This window comes from Gallus gallus, chromosome 6 (assembly GCF_016699485.2).
Source record: "Gallus gallus isolate bGalGal1 chromosome 6, bGalGal1.mat.broiler.GRCg7b, whole genome shotgun sequence".
NCBI classification, from domain to species: domain Eukaryota; kingdom Metazoa; phylum Chordata; class Aves; order Galliformes; family Phasianidae; genus Gallus; species Gallus gallus.
In genome coordinates, this window is record NC_052537.1 from 11559241 (window position 1) to 11575412 (window position 16172).

A 16172-nucleotide genomic window follows, 5' to 3' on the forward strand; every position below is an offset into this window, starting at 1 on the left:
GCCTTGACAGCGGGTGGGGGGGACGGGACCTTCGCGCTGCGAGGCGGTGATTGGCTGGAGGAGCGCACGTGACGCGGGGCGGACGAGCGGCGGCGGCGACAAGATGGCGGCGGCGGGTGGCGGGTGGGCCGCGGCGTGCGAGAAGTTCCGCAGCGCCAGGACGCTGTCGGCCGTGGAGTCGCGCAAGGACCCGGAGACGGAGCCCTACCGTTCCAAGTACAGCGCCCGCGCGTTGCTGCAGGAGGTGAAGCAGCAGCTGAGTGCCGCCGAGGATTGCGGCGAGGCGCGGCTGCTGGCCGTGCGGCGGGCCGTGCTGGAGTACGAGCTGGGCGTCAACCACACCGACACCGAGGAGCTGTCGGCCGGCGAGGAGCACCTGCAGCGCTGCACGCAGCTGCTCGAGCCGCACCGCCTGTCCCGGGACTGCGTCTCCCTCTACATCCAGGCCCAGGTGGGCGGGGGCTGCGCCGCTTCGAGTTGCGGGGTGACGCCTCCGGGCTGAGGAACGGCCCGCTCCTCGGGGCTGTGGGGCTGGCGGTGGTAAGGCCTGGGAGGCAGCACGGCAGTAGTGGACTGGTTTGCGACCTTATTGCGGGCCCTTCGCTTTTACTTGCTGCCCAAGTGACTTGGGGGATGCTTTTGTTTTTAGTCTTACGTGTAAGAAGAAAACACTGAAGAACGTGATCACATCCTTCTCTGAATGTTCATGTGGTAATCTGTCCCTCACGGCAGCTGCTGTGCATTTATATGCTCACGCATGCACTTTCAATGAAGTAGAGCAGTTGTCTCTGTATCTCTGTCAGAAATGGCTGCTGTGATTTAGGAAGGGCTCTGGAGTACTTCAGTGCCACATAGCATAAAGCTGCAGAGCGACTGTGTGCTACTGTGAAGCGTGGGTCAGGCAGTGGCTTCTCTTGCTCTACTTGAGGAGAGGCTGTAGTGAGGCAGAGGCTGCCCTCGGAGCAGGTAACAGCAATAAGATGAGGGGTAATTGCCTCAGTTTGCACCAGGGATGGTTCAGGTTGGGTATTAGGAAAAAAATCTCCAGAAGAGCAGTGATGCAGTGGCACAGGCTGCCTGGGGAGGTGTGGGAATCACCGTGCATGGAGGTGTTGCAAAGCCGTGGGGATACAGCACAGGGATGTGGGCAGGTGGGGGTGGGCTGGGTGAGCTGAGAGGGTTTTTCCAACCCTAATGACCCAATGGTTAAATTAGTTATCTGGGATTCACGAGGTTACATCTGCTCCTTGTCCTTCGGAGGGATGGTTTGGGTACCCCGCTGTCAGTCTCTTACCTGCGGTGCGATCTGAGGTTGCCTGAGAAGCCGGGCAAAACCAAGGAGCATCTTCTCAGTGTTTGCACGGGGTGCTCACAGTGTGCTGTTGGGGCATTGCTGCCTTTGTGGCTGAGGGCCAGGGATTCCAGTGCTTTTTAAAAACTTCTTCATAGAATGGGTTGGGTTGGAAGGGACCTTAAAACCCATGGAATCCCAGCCCCTACTGTGGGCTGGTTGCCCCCCCAGCAGCTCAGGCTGCCCATCCGTGTCACTGGGCACCTCCAGGGATGGGGCACCCACAGCTTTGGGCAGCAGTGCCAGCCAGCGCCTCACTGCCACTCCAAGGAAAGAATTTCTTCCCAGCATTTTTGCTGATGTGCTGGAAATAACACTTGAGTATTTAAATAAAAAAAACAAACAAAAAACCAAAACACAACACTGAGTATTAAGGCTGTGGTAGTCAGCAATCGCTGTACTTTTACAGGAACACATCTCTGGTGCTGTAAAGTACTTTGTCACCTCACTGATGCCTGTTTGGCAGGGAGGAGCGTTCCCTTTCCTGCTGGGCCTGTTTTTCTAGCCCTCCTCCTCATTTCTGTCTTTCTACATAAGGATGCATGTGCTGATTTCTGTCTAATTAAATTTGGCCAATTCCATTGCACAGCTGCGGGCAAGCTGTTTTTGTTCATAGCAGTCATGACACACAGAGCTTTCTCTTAAAACATAATAAAATAGAAGGAATGGAAAGGGCTACAAGGCTGGCATACAGCTACGTGTCAGAGCTTTCTGAAGGTTTTTTATTCTCAGTCCTGTTAGATTTTGTGATAACATATGCTAGGAATTAAATTAGCCCATTAAACATGGATTTGTAAGTAACACCTTCATCTTAATAATAAAATTAGGGTTGTTTTTTGTAAGAAGTGGATGCAGTGAGACATTACCATGCGCTTTGCTTTGATATTCCTAGGGATGAAGACTGATAAATTCCTTGGAGAAGGTGTTTAGTGTAAGTGGAATTGATTGGAAAATAATCGTTTTTCCTTTTCACTTCAGAACAATCTAGGTATCCTGTGGTCCGAAAGGGATGAAATTAAAACTGCACAGACTTACTTGGAATCTGCAGAAGCCTTGTATAATCAGTACATGAAAGAGGTACGGCACTTATTAATCTGGCAGCGGGTCTTACTGTCATGCACCACTTACAGTTCTGATAATTGTAGAAGAAAACATACAAAAGAACTTGAGTTTCTGAGCTTCGTGATGTGGTGACGCTTCTGAAAAGCAGTATGGCTTGTTTGCTGGCATAGGAGGGTCACTTGATAATTTCAACATGGATCTGGGAAAATAGTTTGTCTCAGAAAATAGTGATCCTTGTTACAAGGTCTTTGAATTGTTACTCCAGCGCTGAATTTGGCTTCTGATTAAGATCGTCCTACTTTTGTCTTGGGAATGCTATAAAAAGTCAAGCAATTGCTTTCAGTTGGAAAAGGAAAACAAGCTGTAATATCTGCATGGTTTGCTCTGACTGAACATGATATCATGCTGCACAGAGGCAAGTAGTTCAGCTTGTTTCAAAGAGAACAGTCTTCTGAACAGCTGAACCCCTTTTGCATGTTAAATGATGTTCTGAGTTGTGAATTCTGCTGTGTATCAACAAAGGCTCCCTTGTGCTATTGTTACGCTCTTTGCAAAGCCTTTCCAACACAGACTTGCTTCAGGGACAGGGCAGTTGTTGAGTGAGCTGAAAATATTCGTGGCCTTAAAGGAGCAGCGTTCTGTGTTTCAGGTTAAACAGGAGGTAGTTTCATGAAATTATGGTTTTATGGGAATACGGCTTACAGCACAGGTTACGGTCACGGAAATTTTTAGCACGGGTTATTCCTTATTGGTTACTCCCTGCCATAGTGCTGCCTTTGTAGCTGTGCTAGTCTATGGTTATGGAGTAGGTAGCAGATATAAGGTATTAAAAAAAAAATGCTCATGCTAAAAATCTTCTGTTTTCTGCCTTCTGGGTCAATTGGTCTAACTAGAGATTCTGCATCTCTCCACACACCCTCAGTGTAATCAATTCCTATGTTCATCTTTGATATTCATACCCAGCCAAACATGATATTGTTAGCTTTCTTTTGTTAATTCCAACGTGTACAACAATATCTTTCTGTTCTTGTATGAATAAACCATCTTGTACATATCACAAGATATAGCTACGTAAGGATTCAGACAGAGCTTTTGGTTTAAATAACAAAAAAACACTTAATTCAACTTGCACTTGGGTCATGTAGATCAAGATTTAGCAGCTTCATCCTCCAAAGACATTGCCTGCTGTCTTACTCATACAGTTGAGTAAATAGTCTCACCAGCTTGTCAATAAAGGGAGTCGGAGTCACGTCAAGGCAGCACAAGCAGTCTCTACAGCTGAGCACTCCTGACGTCACGTTCCTTGCAGCACTTCCTGCAGAATGTTTTCTCGTTACAGATTAGTGCTGCTGGGCAGGTGAACGTTTCATGCTTGCAGACACGCTCAGTAGTAAATTGATGCTTTAAAAAGCATTGTGTAAAGCCAGTTTGTTGCTGTACAATCTAAAGACCCCCAATTATAGTCCCGTGGAATACAAGAGTGAGTATTTCTGAGGCAGATGGCATGTGTTGTTTTAAACTATGCAAACAAGTTATTAAAAGCCAAACACCTTGTATTTCCATGTGAAATCATGGCTGCCTTTCCCTACATTTTGTGAGGTTTGTAGAATTGCTCCAGAAGTGTGACAGTCAGATAGCAGTAGATGCATTATGTAAAGTTCTGTTCAGTTTAGAAATGGAAAATGGGTAAATAGTCTGCAGCCAGAAGAGGGAGTGCTATGTCACAAAGTAAGAGAAATGTAGCTTCCTGAACATACCGTGTACTCATGCAGGATGGAAATCCTCCCCTGGATCCCAGTGAACATTTCATGGCAGAGGAAGAAAAGCTCACAGACCAAGAAAGATCAAAAAGGTGGGTGAGTAACAGCAACCTAGATTTTTATTTTTATTTAGGAGGGTGTTTTTAGGGACTAAAGAATTAAGAAGTCTAAAGAGTTTGTTTTTCCAGGTTTGAAAAAGCCTATACACATACGCTGTATTATCTGGCACAAGTCTACCAGCACCTGGAGATGATTGAGAAGGCTGCTCAGTATTGCCATACTACTCTTAAACGACAGCTTGAGTACTGCGGCTACTACCCGGTGGAATGGGCACTCAATGCTGCTACGTTGTCACAGTACTATCTCTCTAAGGTAATACACCTCATGCTTTTCTGCTGTATATATAAGAAATTGTTTGCCTCCACACTTCTTTATTGGTTCTAAATAATCCACTGAGCCGGGAAATGCTTCAGGTGTTTTTTAGGGGTTATGTCCCAGACTACTCAGATACTTTTTCCCTATACTTAAGTCCACACCTGGGCCAGTTAGTGCTAATTTCAACAGCAATTCATAATTTCCATGTTTCTTGATGCACTGACAACCGTAATCATTAAACAAGGCAAGTATGAGTAAAGAGATCTAAATATGACTTGTAATGTTGAGTTGTTTGTCCAGCTGATTCTGTTTAATACTATCAGAAGGCAGAAGGAAGTGATGGTAACATAGATCAGAGCAGTAATGTTCACAATTGTTCTTGTGGCTGTGGTAGCGAAAAAATGCGTAGCTAAAAATACTGTATTCAGTAGTAGGTGTGGGAAAAAAACGTATTTTCTTCCAGTGTCCTGGGGAGCGGGCTGCTGGGCCTCTCAGTTCTGTAGTTTGCCTTGTGCCCTTGTCTCTTACTGCCTGAGGTGAGGGGTTTAGCTGAGAGCAGTCTTTCTGATCCTTCCATTGATGATAAACTGTTGTTTCTGTGTCTCAGCAATGCTTTATGGAGTCCCGACACTGTTTAGCAGCAGCCAGTGTTATCTTCAGCCAGGCTGGACAGGTGCCATCTACTGAAGACAGTAAGTTCGTATAGAAGTATTCAGTGATAAACAAGGTGAATTGTGCATCGTTACTATCTATGTTAAAATGAAGTCTATGTGTATGTACTAAACTTATCCACGTGTTAATTTTCAACAATCTTTTTCTGTTTACAATAAATTGATTTGTATTTATTATTATTACATTATATACGTATTCCATTATTACAAGGCTATCAGAGCTGAGTTAGCAGCTGTAGGCTGCTTTTAGACAACATATTTTATGAAACATTCAGATCTGAGTGAGTGTTTACAGACTTATGTAGCTATCTGCCTGCACAGTTGTTTAATATGATTCATAAACCAAAAATGGAAGTTATGTGTTCAGTAGGAACAGAACACAGGAGCACACGTGCAGTTATGCTGTAGAATTCAGGTGTGAGACTGAAAGTGACAGTGAAGAGTCCTGGTTGTACTTCATAAATTTCTTGTGTGACTTCTGGGCAAATCAACCAACATTTATCTCAGCTTCCTCCTACACTCAATAGTGATATTTAAATCTGTTTGGTGGAGTGAATGTTTCTCTGATATTCACTTTTCCCAGAACAGAGAGCGGGGCTGTGGACCTGAAGGTCACTGTGCAGAAAGCATTAGCTCACAGAAGGGCTAACACACAGTTAACGTTGGCCGCTCTCAAGCACTTTCCTTCTGTCTTGTTAATCAGTATATAAACATGTGCACAAATGTTTAGTGAAGGTGCCTTTTTTGAATTAGCAACAATTACTTCCTTATAAGAACAACCTGGTTCTTTTTGATGTAAAATAACGAACGTAGTGGATCTGAGTCTGACTTTTAATTTGGTGACAAGGAGTGCTCGCATCCCCTCGTTGTTCAGCAAACTCAGTAACCCCTGCCCAGAGAATGGGAAGTTAGCTCACTTTGAAATCCATCTGTGTTTTGAAAATGATATCTCAAGACTATTTATAGCACTGGAGAGATCGTGGGGAGAAAAATACAGGAGTTGTAGAGCTAAAAGATACTACGTTGGTACCAAAGGCATTTTCCCTTTATTTTGTTCCCTTCTTTGATATTGAGTCTGGAGCCTGTCATTGACAGAAGCAATTACTGAGCAGGCAGATGAATCTTGGAAAGCAACCTATTGTTTTTTTTCTCCTGCTACAGAGAGACATGAAAATCTTTTCCAGTGGGATGTCTTCAGAATGAAAAGCTTTCTAAATGTGCATTCCTTTTTGAAGAGTTCGTGTGTGACACATCCATGTTAATCTACATGGGTTTCTACCAGAATGACAGTTTACAGAATTGTTATATACCCCAACACAGAGAGCATATTTTTGTCTAACAACAAAGAAAAAAACAATTAAATGTAAATAATGTGTTCTTTGCATAACATCTGAGTTTATTACTGGAACACTTAAGCTTTACTGAAGGCTATGTGCTCATGTCCATTAACTAGATGAAACAGAGCAAGACCAGCAGGACCTTAGACAGAGAAAAGCTGAAATTGCAAGGTGCTGGATTAAGTATTGCTTGAATCTTCTGCAGAGTGCTCGGAAATTACTTGAGGTAACTGAAAATCTCTTCTTTTGTTGTTGTTTAAAAAGTCTATTTTGATGCTTGTAGCAGGAATTGATTTGTAGTTGGTAGCAAATGATGAACAATTGTCCAATGAATAATTCAAGCGATGCTGGAAATCTAGCAGGTACTTCATGTTATGCCTAGATTTTATTGCAGTACTTAGAAATAAGCACGAATGGGAGATCAGCTCTGTAGCATGATCAGTGTGCTGCTTGTACAGCAGCTTCACAAATTCCCCTCGTCTTTGTTGAGTTTTCTTGTGCCTTGATTTTTGGCAGGTTGACTTCTTAGTTAACAAGCAGTAAGCATCATCTTGCATTTCTGTATGCTTGTATTTTCATGCTGAATGCTTAAAACAGGGCATTCACTGAAATGCTGTACTGAAACAGGAGCTTTCATGGTTTGGTTGTGTTGTTGTACAGAGTGGGGAGATTTAAATTGTTTTAGCATTGTTAATGTTTTTTTTTTATAGAACGTAGATGTTAGCAATATGGTTTTTAGTGAATATAAGGTTAAATAACTAATGTGTCTTGTTTGGTTGCTAATTACTTTGTGTTTGAAAGATAACTCAGAAGTAAAATGATGCAGTGCGAGCTTGTCTTTGCAAGGCACACGTGTTTTTAATTAGTATGCTTTATCTTTACAGGATAACATAGGAGAGCTGGATCCAGACAGGCAATTGGAACTTAAAGCCCAAAGGAAGAAAGAGGAGGATGAAAAAGAGAATGGCAGGAAGAAGGCTGTGCTTTTTGGGACGAGTGATATATGTGACTCTGTGTTAGCCATGGAAGAAAAAGTGAGCAGCGTATATCCTCTAGATTTTCAGGAAGCCAGAGAAATCTTCCTAGTGGGTCAGAACTATGTTCAGGAGGCAAAGGAGTTTTTTCAGGTTGATGGTTATGTTACTGACCACATTGAAATTGTTCAGGATCACAGTGCTTTGTTTAAAGTACTTGCTTTCTTTGAAGAAGACTATGAGAGACGTTGCAAAATGCACAAGCGTAGGATAGACATGTTGGAGCCTATATATGCAGACTTGAACCCACAGTACTACCTGTTGATTAGTAGGCAGCTTCAGTTTGAACTAGCAGATACCTATTATGAGATGATGGATTTGAAGGTAGCTATTGGTAACAGGTTAGAAGAGTTAGACTCGCACACAATAAAAAAAATTAACTCTCTGGCCCAGTTAGCCATCAAATATTACGAACTCTTCTTAGATTCATTGAGGAACCCAGATAAGGTGTTTCCTGAGGAGCTCGAGGAAGACGTTCTTCGCCCTGCAATGGTGGCTAAATTTCATATTGCACGACTGTATGGTAAACTTATTACTTCAGATAGCAAAAAGCAGCTGGAAAATATGCAGACGTCGTTAGAATATTACACGTTTCTGGTAGACTATTGTGAGAAGCACCCAGATGCTGTCCGTGCTGTTGAAACTGAGCTAGAACTCAGTAAGGAGATGGTGGGTCTTCTTCCAACAAGAATGGAGAGGCTAAGAGCAAAACTGTGTCCATTCATATAAATGTTTGCCTTGAAGGAAATGTATGCTATTACAATGATACCTGTCAAAATCAGCTTCTGTGCTGATTAGTAGAACTTAAGTGGCTACAGTTTGGCCGTCCAACTAGAACCTGCAGTAATACAACCTTCTGGAAAAAAAAAAAGAGCTCTCCAACTCAGTAGCTCACCCACACTAATGGTGTAAACCTTAAATGTTAAGTGAACGTCCAGCTGATGCTTTGTATTGCTTGTCCTGTATATAAATACAAACCCTTTCTCCCTTTAGTTTTTTCCTTTGACTTGGGATCTAAGTGTAGTGCTGTACAAAAATGGTTTCTTCTGAGACTCTATTGCTCTGGGAAAATTTTTCTAAGAAACTTGAGGCATGTTCTTCCACCTAGAAAACATTTTATCTCTTCTAACCTTTGTCCCCAGAAAACCCTATGCACACAAAGGGAATTTTATTTTCAATATTTATTTTGTGATGCCTGATGGTTTTTTTTCTGTGTTAATTAAAATGTAACTGATAGAGGCTCAATAAATGTGTAGCTTGGCTAAATGTTTTTCAGAGTCCTTAGAATTCTGTTTCCTTTTGTGTTACTAAGATATATAGTACAGCTTCTGCCAAAATACGTAGTGATGGAAGTGTTTATGAGCATCTGAAGTGCCAGAATGCTGAGCAAGAAAGCAACCAGCTTTGTGGATGGAGGTGGGAGGGCAAACCCTGCTCTTAATACTTCTATAGTGAACTGATGGGGTAGAGGTACTATGATATAGTGCTCCAGCAGATGCTAAATAACACTTAAAGGCCTGAGAAGCCATTAGTGCCTCCTCGTGTTGGTTGGAGTTTCAAGTGAAAGAACTGGTTTCTTATGCGGGGAGAGGGGGGGGGAAGGAAAAAACAAAACAAAACAAAAAAAAAAACAAGAAGAAAAAGGAGGAGGGGTGAAGGTGGAGCGTATGCAAGCAAGAAAGTACATCTTGTACATGCGGTCAGAATGTCTAGTTTGCAGAATACTGCATAGAACTGGCTGGCTGACTGCTAACCACAAACAGGCCAACGAATGGGTCCTGGAAATGAGAGATGGCAAAACTCAGAACTAGAGCACCTATTTGCATGCATACAGAATAAGGGAGAGTGTGTGTGAATGTGTGTGCATTGTTCATTTTCCTAACTAAGTGTCTAATCAGCCTTTAAGAGTTTCCGTTCTCAGTGCTTTAATTCAGTTTTTCCCTTAGCCTGGTAGTAGGACAGCCCACAGTTTCTTAAAAACTGCAGTACAACGTAAGTAAATTTCAAATGTATTAAATATATATAGACATACAGAAACCAACAATGTCAGTTCTTCATGTACTATAGCAAATGTTGAAGACTACTGCTGGCTGAAAGCAGTTTATTGCTGAGACTGTATCATGGCAGATGCTCACTGCAACACATTATTGCATTGGTACTTTTAAGGCATGTGTTTTTCATGGAAACCTTTTGAGTAATTCCTGCTTGTGACATGAGTTGATAAAATGAACTGAGATCTTGTACTTAGGTTAAAAAAAAAAAACAAAAAAAAAGGAGGGAGGTGGGACGAGAAGAGGCTGGTTGGATTAGGCAACAAAGCTCCCTTCAGGAATGCTGAGTTTTAACTGTGTGAAGCATGTGTGAGGTCAGGCGTTTATTTCAAAGATTAATTGAAGATTAGATTCCTGTGAACTCCATTTAACCTGCACTTCTTATTCCTTTTTGTACCTCAGAAAAAAAATCGTGCCACTGAAAATTCTTTGCTGTTGTTTTAGTACTATCTCTTCTTTACCCAGCATAAAGCAGTGAGGTTTTTAAGACACCCACGTTTGTGCTGAACGCGTATCAAGCATAAGATCTCCAAAACATGGAGGCTGCAACTTCGGCGTCCTCTTCAAACAATGCGTAACACTCACTAGAGGTAATGTGCTCTGGTTAAAAACAGCTTTGTTGTAACTGAAATGCTCTCAACTCTTGTTCCGAATGTGTTATGTAGTATAATTTGGGTTGACCCAGGCAGATTAAATGTTTCAGGACCAAGAGAATAATGAGACACCCGGTGCCTTGTTCTGGCTCTCCCTGCAAGCCCCCCGTGGGTGGAAGCTCCTCCTCTTTTTTCCCTTGAGGGGAGGAGCAGAAGGCCCTCTCCTTCACCATTCTCCCCTCTTAAACCTGAAATACCTGTGGGAAGCGAGAAATGACCCCTCACTTTGCATCAGGAAAAAGGGTCTGCTGCATTGCCCAGGGCACAGGCTTACGTCTTGGCAATGCAGATGGCTGCCTTCTCTATCTGCAGAGCAGAGATGCCTCGATGTACCGGTGCAGTGCTGGCACTGGGTATGATTGCTGCTGCAACTCCGTGCTCGGAAGCAGTGCAGGAGCCTGATAAAGCTCAGCATCAGTGAGATATCGACCTGATCTGCTTAACTCATGCCTTTAAGTGTTTCAGTTTTGCTTGGGGTTTTCCTTTTGCTCAGCACTCGGTGAAGCTGGATTTTACTTTTTGAGTTTATTTTGAATGATTGAGGTAATCACTGATACTTTGGTGTTTTCCATGGAACTTTTCATTTAGAATGCCCTGAAGCAGTCCTGTGAAGCACCATCTACCAATGCTGCCATCCCTGAGGCCGAGTCCCGTGGAGCCTTGCAATTAGAGGACTGCTATGTTGAAATCAAGTGCATAAAATTGTGGCTGGAAGCATTTGTCAACTTATTCCTCTTAAATTGCAACATTTTAGCTTACTTCAGAGCTTGTCAGGAATGACTAATGCAGATTTTTAAATTCCTTATAAAAAGTGTGTTATGCACTTGCTAGTAACTGTTGCAAAGTGCTTGCTGGCACTTTCACATTTTGCAGTTTGGCTGATGCTGCACACCTCTTCCTCATCCCAGCCAGGCCTGTGGGCACGCAGTGTTTTCCTAGTGAGAACCATTTGCCTGCCTGCCCTTTTCCAAAACCTTCTGATGGTGTCTTTACAGCCAAAGATGGGAGTGATGCACTGGAGACAGTACAGAGAAGGAATACCATACAGAGTGTTTTTTTTTTCTCCAACATGTCAGTGGTGTTGAGCATTTGTATAGAGAAGTGACTGATAGCAATGCAGTGCATGAGTTTGGAGCAGCAGTAATTGTTCAGGTGCTTCGTAGCAGTGCTTCAATGTGTAATGCTCAAGTTTTTGGCATCTGGTATGCACAAGATATTCTCTGTGTTCTTGTTGCTGTAAAAGAGACGTTGAGCAATGATGCAAGTGTTTACCTGTTAGAGCTGTTAATATAATTTGCCTCTAAACAAAGAGGAATTGGATGAGTGACTCTGTGAGAGTGTGATGGAGGGAGAGGACTATGAGTGCTTGCATTGGAGAGCCTGAAGATCCACAGCGGAAATATATGGGGTGAAAAGAAGGAACAGTGAAATGATTTCCTGTAAGTGGACTGACTGGGATAGGGAAGAAGAACCAGCAGTTCCCAGGTGTGTTCTCAGGACCCAAGGTTGGGTCCATCCCTCAGTCAGTGCTTTTGATGGTGGTAAGAATTGCCGGTGGAAAGAAGTCGTTGGCGGCTTCCTGTGGGTCATCAGCTGTGCTCAGTGCTGATGCAGTTGTGGCTTTTGAGCAATGATCTCTGTCCTCTATCATGGGAAAAAACAGAGAACTGTTCCTCTGTGCGATCTAGATGGCAGCAAATGTTAGATTTCTACACAGTGCACGTGAGCTGTAATGATTTCTTGTGAGTTCTGAATCTTATCTTCACGGGCCAGGTCCTGATACTGCCCTCAGAGGCCAGAGGCACAGCACGAGAGGCAGAGATGCCATGTGTTGCATGGGCCGTGTGCTCAGCATCTCAGGTGCTGGGCTGAGGATCCATCCCAGATCCAGGCTGGACTCAGAAATCCCCACAGTGACCCAAATCTACCTCCTGGACTCACCAGCTCTTTGTTATTTGTCCCAGATCCCACCCTGGCAATGGGAAGAAACCTCTCCTGCCTTACCAAAGAATAAGATGTGCAAAAGCGCACATTCCATATGTTCCACTCTGCTGCCATTCATAGAATGGTTTCAGTTGGAAGGGGACTCTTAAAGGCCATCTGCTCCAACTGTCCTGCAATGAACAGGGAGTCCTACAGCTCCATCAGGAACTCAGAGCTCTGTCCAGCCTGACCTTGGGTGTTTCCAGGGATGGGGCACCCATTACATGTCTGAGCAATCTGTAGCAGTGCCTCACCGCCCTTACTGTAAAACTTTTTCCTCATACGTAATCTGTATTTGCTTTCCCCTCAATCCTTGCTCACTGCATGACCTTTCTTTTCCCTTCTGGGGCCATTCATCTCCTCTTAGCCCCTTAGTGCTGAGCAGCACAGGCACAGCCTGTCTGTAGCAGCCCATGCCCAGAGCAGGGACCCACAAGAGCACACTGATATCTGTGTGTAGATAACAGCCTGGCTCATGGGAACAGGGACCTGACAACAGCTGCGGTCTATCTGATTTCTGAGCAGTTATGAAAGAGGAACTTCTTTATTGAGACCCCGTCTGGATGGGTGATGCCTTGCCCCTGCACCTGGGCATCACAGGGCTGCTGAGAGGGAATTTTCCTGAGTGAAATTCCCTATTGTCAGTGGCAGGATGGATATCCCCATGCCGAGCATGACACGGTCCTAGCATGGTAATGTTACTAAATTGCACTCCTGAAACAAACTGGGAGATGAAAACAGCCCCGAGAGGTATAACCAAGGAACGCTTCATCACTTGAGATGTTTGTTCTCTGCTTAGGGACTGCTTCCAGGCATTTCGGTCCTCTCAGGAGGATCCCAGGTGTCTGTGCGAGAGGTTGGAGCTGCAGCAGCCCCCTCCTTCTCCCTGCCCCCATATTAATGCCTTAGAAAAATGCAAAGCTCTTAATCTGCTTTACACAGGATGGGAAAGCAGCAGCAGTGCTTCAGCACAGCAGTGGCAAGAAACGCGCTCTTCAACACCGATAGCCTTACAATGATGTGTTTCAAAGTTATTGTTCTGATACAGTGCAACCTGTGTGCTGTTCCTCAGCCCACACGGGGACTGTGACCACGGAAAGGCAGAGGTGTGACAGCAGGGACCACTTCCGCACCCGCAGCACTGTTTGCTGCTGAGCACAGCCTCACTAAAAAAAAAGAGAGGAAAAAAGAGAGTTGACGCTAAAAATACAAAGCAGAGAAGTCACTACTAACAACTGCTGCATGCAAGTTGATCTCCACGTGGTGTTTGGAGTCTCCTGTTCTTTCCTGCTGAGAAAAAAAACACAAAAACACCTAATAAATGGTGAGGATGCTCAGCCCCTTGTCTCACTGTGGATCCACGGGGAGCACGAGGTGGGTGCAGGGAAAGTCACTGCTCACCAGAAGCACCGCCAGGATCTCGGTAGCCTTTCCGCCATGAAAAACTGCTCCACCACCCGGCTGACACTGCTGGCCGTGGTACCGCGGGGCCGGGCCCCGCATCGCTCCTCGGTTAACCTGCTGGAAGTGGGATGAATAAGAAAACCCTACTGCTGCCGTAGCCGTCTTGTGCCTAGCTTATTCTTGGCTAAACTCGAGCCCGGATGGTTGAATCCCAGTGAAAAAACTGCCCCCGCAAAAAAACACAGTGTGGAGGAAAGAGCAGCAGGCAGAGATGTGCACCTGGAGGGTTCGCCTTGGGTTTGCCTATCCCCGCAGCCAGCACCAGAGTGGAGATTTCGGTGCTGGGTGGGAGACTGGGGAGCTGGAGCGCTGGGCTTTTCCGCAGATGTCTCACTTCAGTCAATCAGGAAATGGTGACGCAGGTTATGGGTTGGGTTTGAGGTTTTGGAAACCTTGTCTAAAAGTCAGTTTCCTTGCACTGCCTCGTTTCTGAAGCGCGAGGCCGTGGTGGAGGCTGGCAAGGAGCGGAGGAGCGCCGGCCAACATGCAGCTCCCGGTCAGATGTAGCAGGAGGATTTTCCTGGCTGTTTGTGTAATCCTCTTTGTGGGATGCACAGTGCAAGGTAACGCCGAGCGGTTGCTCTCTCTCTGCAATACTCTTTCTGCACTAGGCACTGTGGGCTGAGTACGCAGCCTCCAAATGTAAGGGAGAACATTGCAAATTGACCTTCTGGGAGGAATGAGGTCTGCTTAGGAGGTCTGCTTAGGAAGCCTGCTTCGCTAGAGTTCTGTTTTCTGGAGGGGGAGTGGGAAGATAAGATGTCTTTTGCAAGTGGAACGTTTCTGTATCGCTCACCCGGCCCGTATGAGAAAAAGACTTTATCAAGTAAGCTACTCTATGTACACACATCCCAAATGTATATGCCAATGTATATATCTATCCAGCCCTTTCTTTGGGGTCTGATTATGCCCTGCTGTTCCGTTACGCAGTTACAGATTAAGCCTGTTGCAGTCCCCATGTCATAACTACTCTGCTCTCTGGTCTGCTTTGGGGGGGAGGAAAGGAAATTGGGTATAAATGTGAGGAAACTGTACGGTTTATTTGGTACAGAAAGCATTGCAACACGCAGCACTAAAACAACGAAAAGGAAATGTTGATTCACGACGACAAGTGCCCTGTGGAGTCATTCCTTGCAAGAGAGAGGCACTTAGCATGCATATGTAGGATAATTCTCTGCCAAACCAAGGCTACCACAGTGAGAGGCTTCCATTAGGCACCTACTGCTGTGTCTATCCTGAGGATGGTCTTTGAGAGCTTGTTTGTAGCCTCAGTTCTGTGTAATGCTTATGTACATACGTCACAGCAGTTTCTTCTGTTGCCGCTGTTATTACAAAAACAACAACCTTCCTAATAAGGTGTTAAGAGATGTAAATTAAAAAGGGAATATACTGTGAAAGCAGGAGAAAATCCTCTCTGAGAGGTTATTTTTTTGTCTCTGGCAGAGTGTAGGAAGATGCGGAAAGTCACCTAGCACATGACAGCAATACACAAGGCAATAGAGAGCCATAATTACAGGCAGATATTCCCAAGAAAACGAGAACAATTAGATAAAGGGCCAAAAGGAGGACAACGTGCCGGGGGGGTTGAGAACAAGTTAATTAAATGAGACCAAAAGGAAGGATCGTTGCTTCGGTCCTTTGGGTAACGCTGGAGGCTCGTCTGTCGGCTCCGAGCTGAGGCAGGGGGCTCGGGGAGCTTCGCTGGGCTGCGGGCCGCCGGGCGCTGCGGACTGACGCGGGCTGCTCCCACCAGGTGCCCCCGCGCAGAGGGCGCGGTACAAGCGGGTGCGGTGCCGGCCCGACGCCTGGAGCCCCAACTGCGTGGAGGAGACGGGGCCGTGGTTCCAGCTGCCCGACGGAGCGGCCAACAGGATCCTGCCGCCCCTGGCCAACCCTGCCCTGTAAGTGCGAGGGCCCTCGGGTGGGCTCGGGGACGGGGTACCGGGCAGTGAAAGGGAAGCGGTGTTTGTGACGGCTCTGGTGTTTCAGGATGAAGACGTACCAGGAGCTGGGCGACGCCTTCCCGCTCTCCGAGGAGCAGTCGGGCTCGGGCTGGGACGCGGCGCTGGAGATGGCCTCAGGCTCCGGAGCTGAGGTCTTTCCCGTTGTCGGGGCCGCCCGCCGCCCGGAGCTGCCGGCGGAGCTGGGGCAGCGGCTGCAGGAGGAGGCCCTGCTGCCGTAGCGCCTCGGCGCCGTGACGGACCGTCCCCAACCCGTCCCCGGCTCAATAAAACCGCTGCCTTACGACCCTCCTGGCTTTCGTGCACGGGCGTTTTTATTCGAACCCAACCCTCCGTCGTTTCGCTACAAAGTACGCCTTCGGGGGCGACGAGCGCCGCGCCGCATCACCGACGCGGCGCAGCCCCGCCCCGTCACCACACTCCCCGTTCCCGCCCCTCCGCCGCGCACGCGCCGCCACCGCCCCTCCGGC

At 45.9% G+C, this 16172-nt stretch overlaps 2 protein-coding genes across 3 annotated transcripts; one reads left to right on the forward strand and one right to left on the reverse strand.

Moving 5' to 3' along the window:
* Positions 1–75: 75 nt before the first annotated feature.
* Positions 76–15993, forward strand: KIF1BP (KIF1 binding protein). 2 transcript variants are annotated; one of them, XM_040702389.2, is made up of 11 exons: positions 76–451; positions 2330–2428; positions 4186–4265; positions 4362–4545; positions 5156–5240; positions 6673–6782; positions 7441–9582; positions 10107–10231; positions 10883–14304; positions 15495–15642; positions 15731–15993. In XM_040702389.2, exons 1-7 carry the CDS (start codon positions 104–106, stop codon positions 8317–8319), a joined length of 1785 nt encoding a protein of 594 aa, XP_040558323.1. In that variant the 5' UTR covers positions 76–103; the 3' UTR covers positions 8320–9582; positions 10107–10231; positions 10883–14304; positions 15495–15642; positions 15731–15993. The 2 variants fall into 2 exon arrangements, with proteins under 2 accessions (XP_040558323.1, NP_001007945.1); NM_001007944.2 differs by lacking the exons at positions 10107–10231; positions 10883–14304; positions 15495–15642; positions 15731–15993 and having other exon boundaries at positions 7441–8860.
* Positions 14761–16087, reverse strand: LOC121111220. The gene is made up of 2 exons (XM_040702955.1): positions 16057–16087; positions 14761–15981 (listed from the first exon to the last, which is right to left on the reverse strand). Exons 1-2 carry the CDS (start codon positions 16085–16087, stop codon positions 15341–15343), a joined length of 672 nt encoding a protein of 223 aa, XP_040558889.1. The 3' UTR covers positions 14761–15340.
* Positions 16088–16172: the final 85 nt, after the last annotated feature.

Coding starts and splice junctions, on each gene's coding strand:
- KIF1BP (XM_040702389.2), top strand. CDS start 104: ATGGCGGCGGCGGGTGGCGGGTGGGCCGCGGCGTGCGAGAAGTTCCGC. Junction 2,429..4,185: donor ATAATCAGTACATGAAAGAG/GTACGGCACTTA, acceptor GTACTCATGCAG/GATGGAAATCCTCCCCTGGA. Junction 6,783..7,440: donor GTGCTCGGAAATTACTTGAG/GTAACTGAAAAT, acceptor TTATCTTTACAG/GATAACATAGGAGAGCTGGA.
- LOC121111220 (XM_040702955.1), bottom strand. CDS start 16,087: ATGCGGCGCGGCGCTCGTCGCCCCCGAAGGC. Junction 15,982..16,056: donor CGCTCGTCGCCCCCGAAGGC/GTACTTTGTAGC, acceptor GAGGGTCGTAAG/GCAGCGGTTTTATTGAGCCG.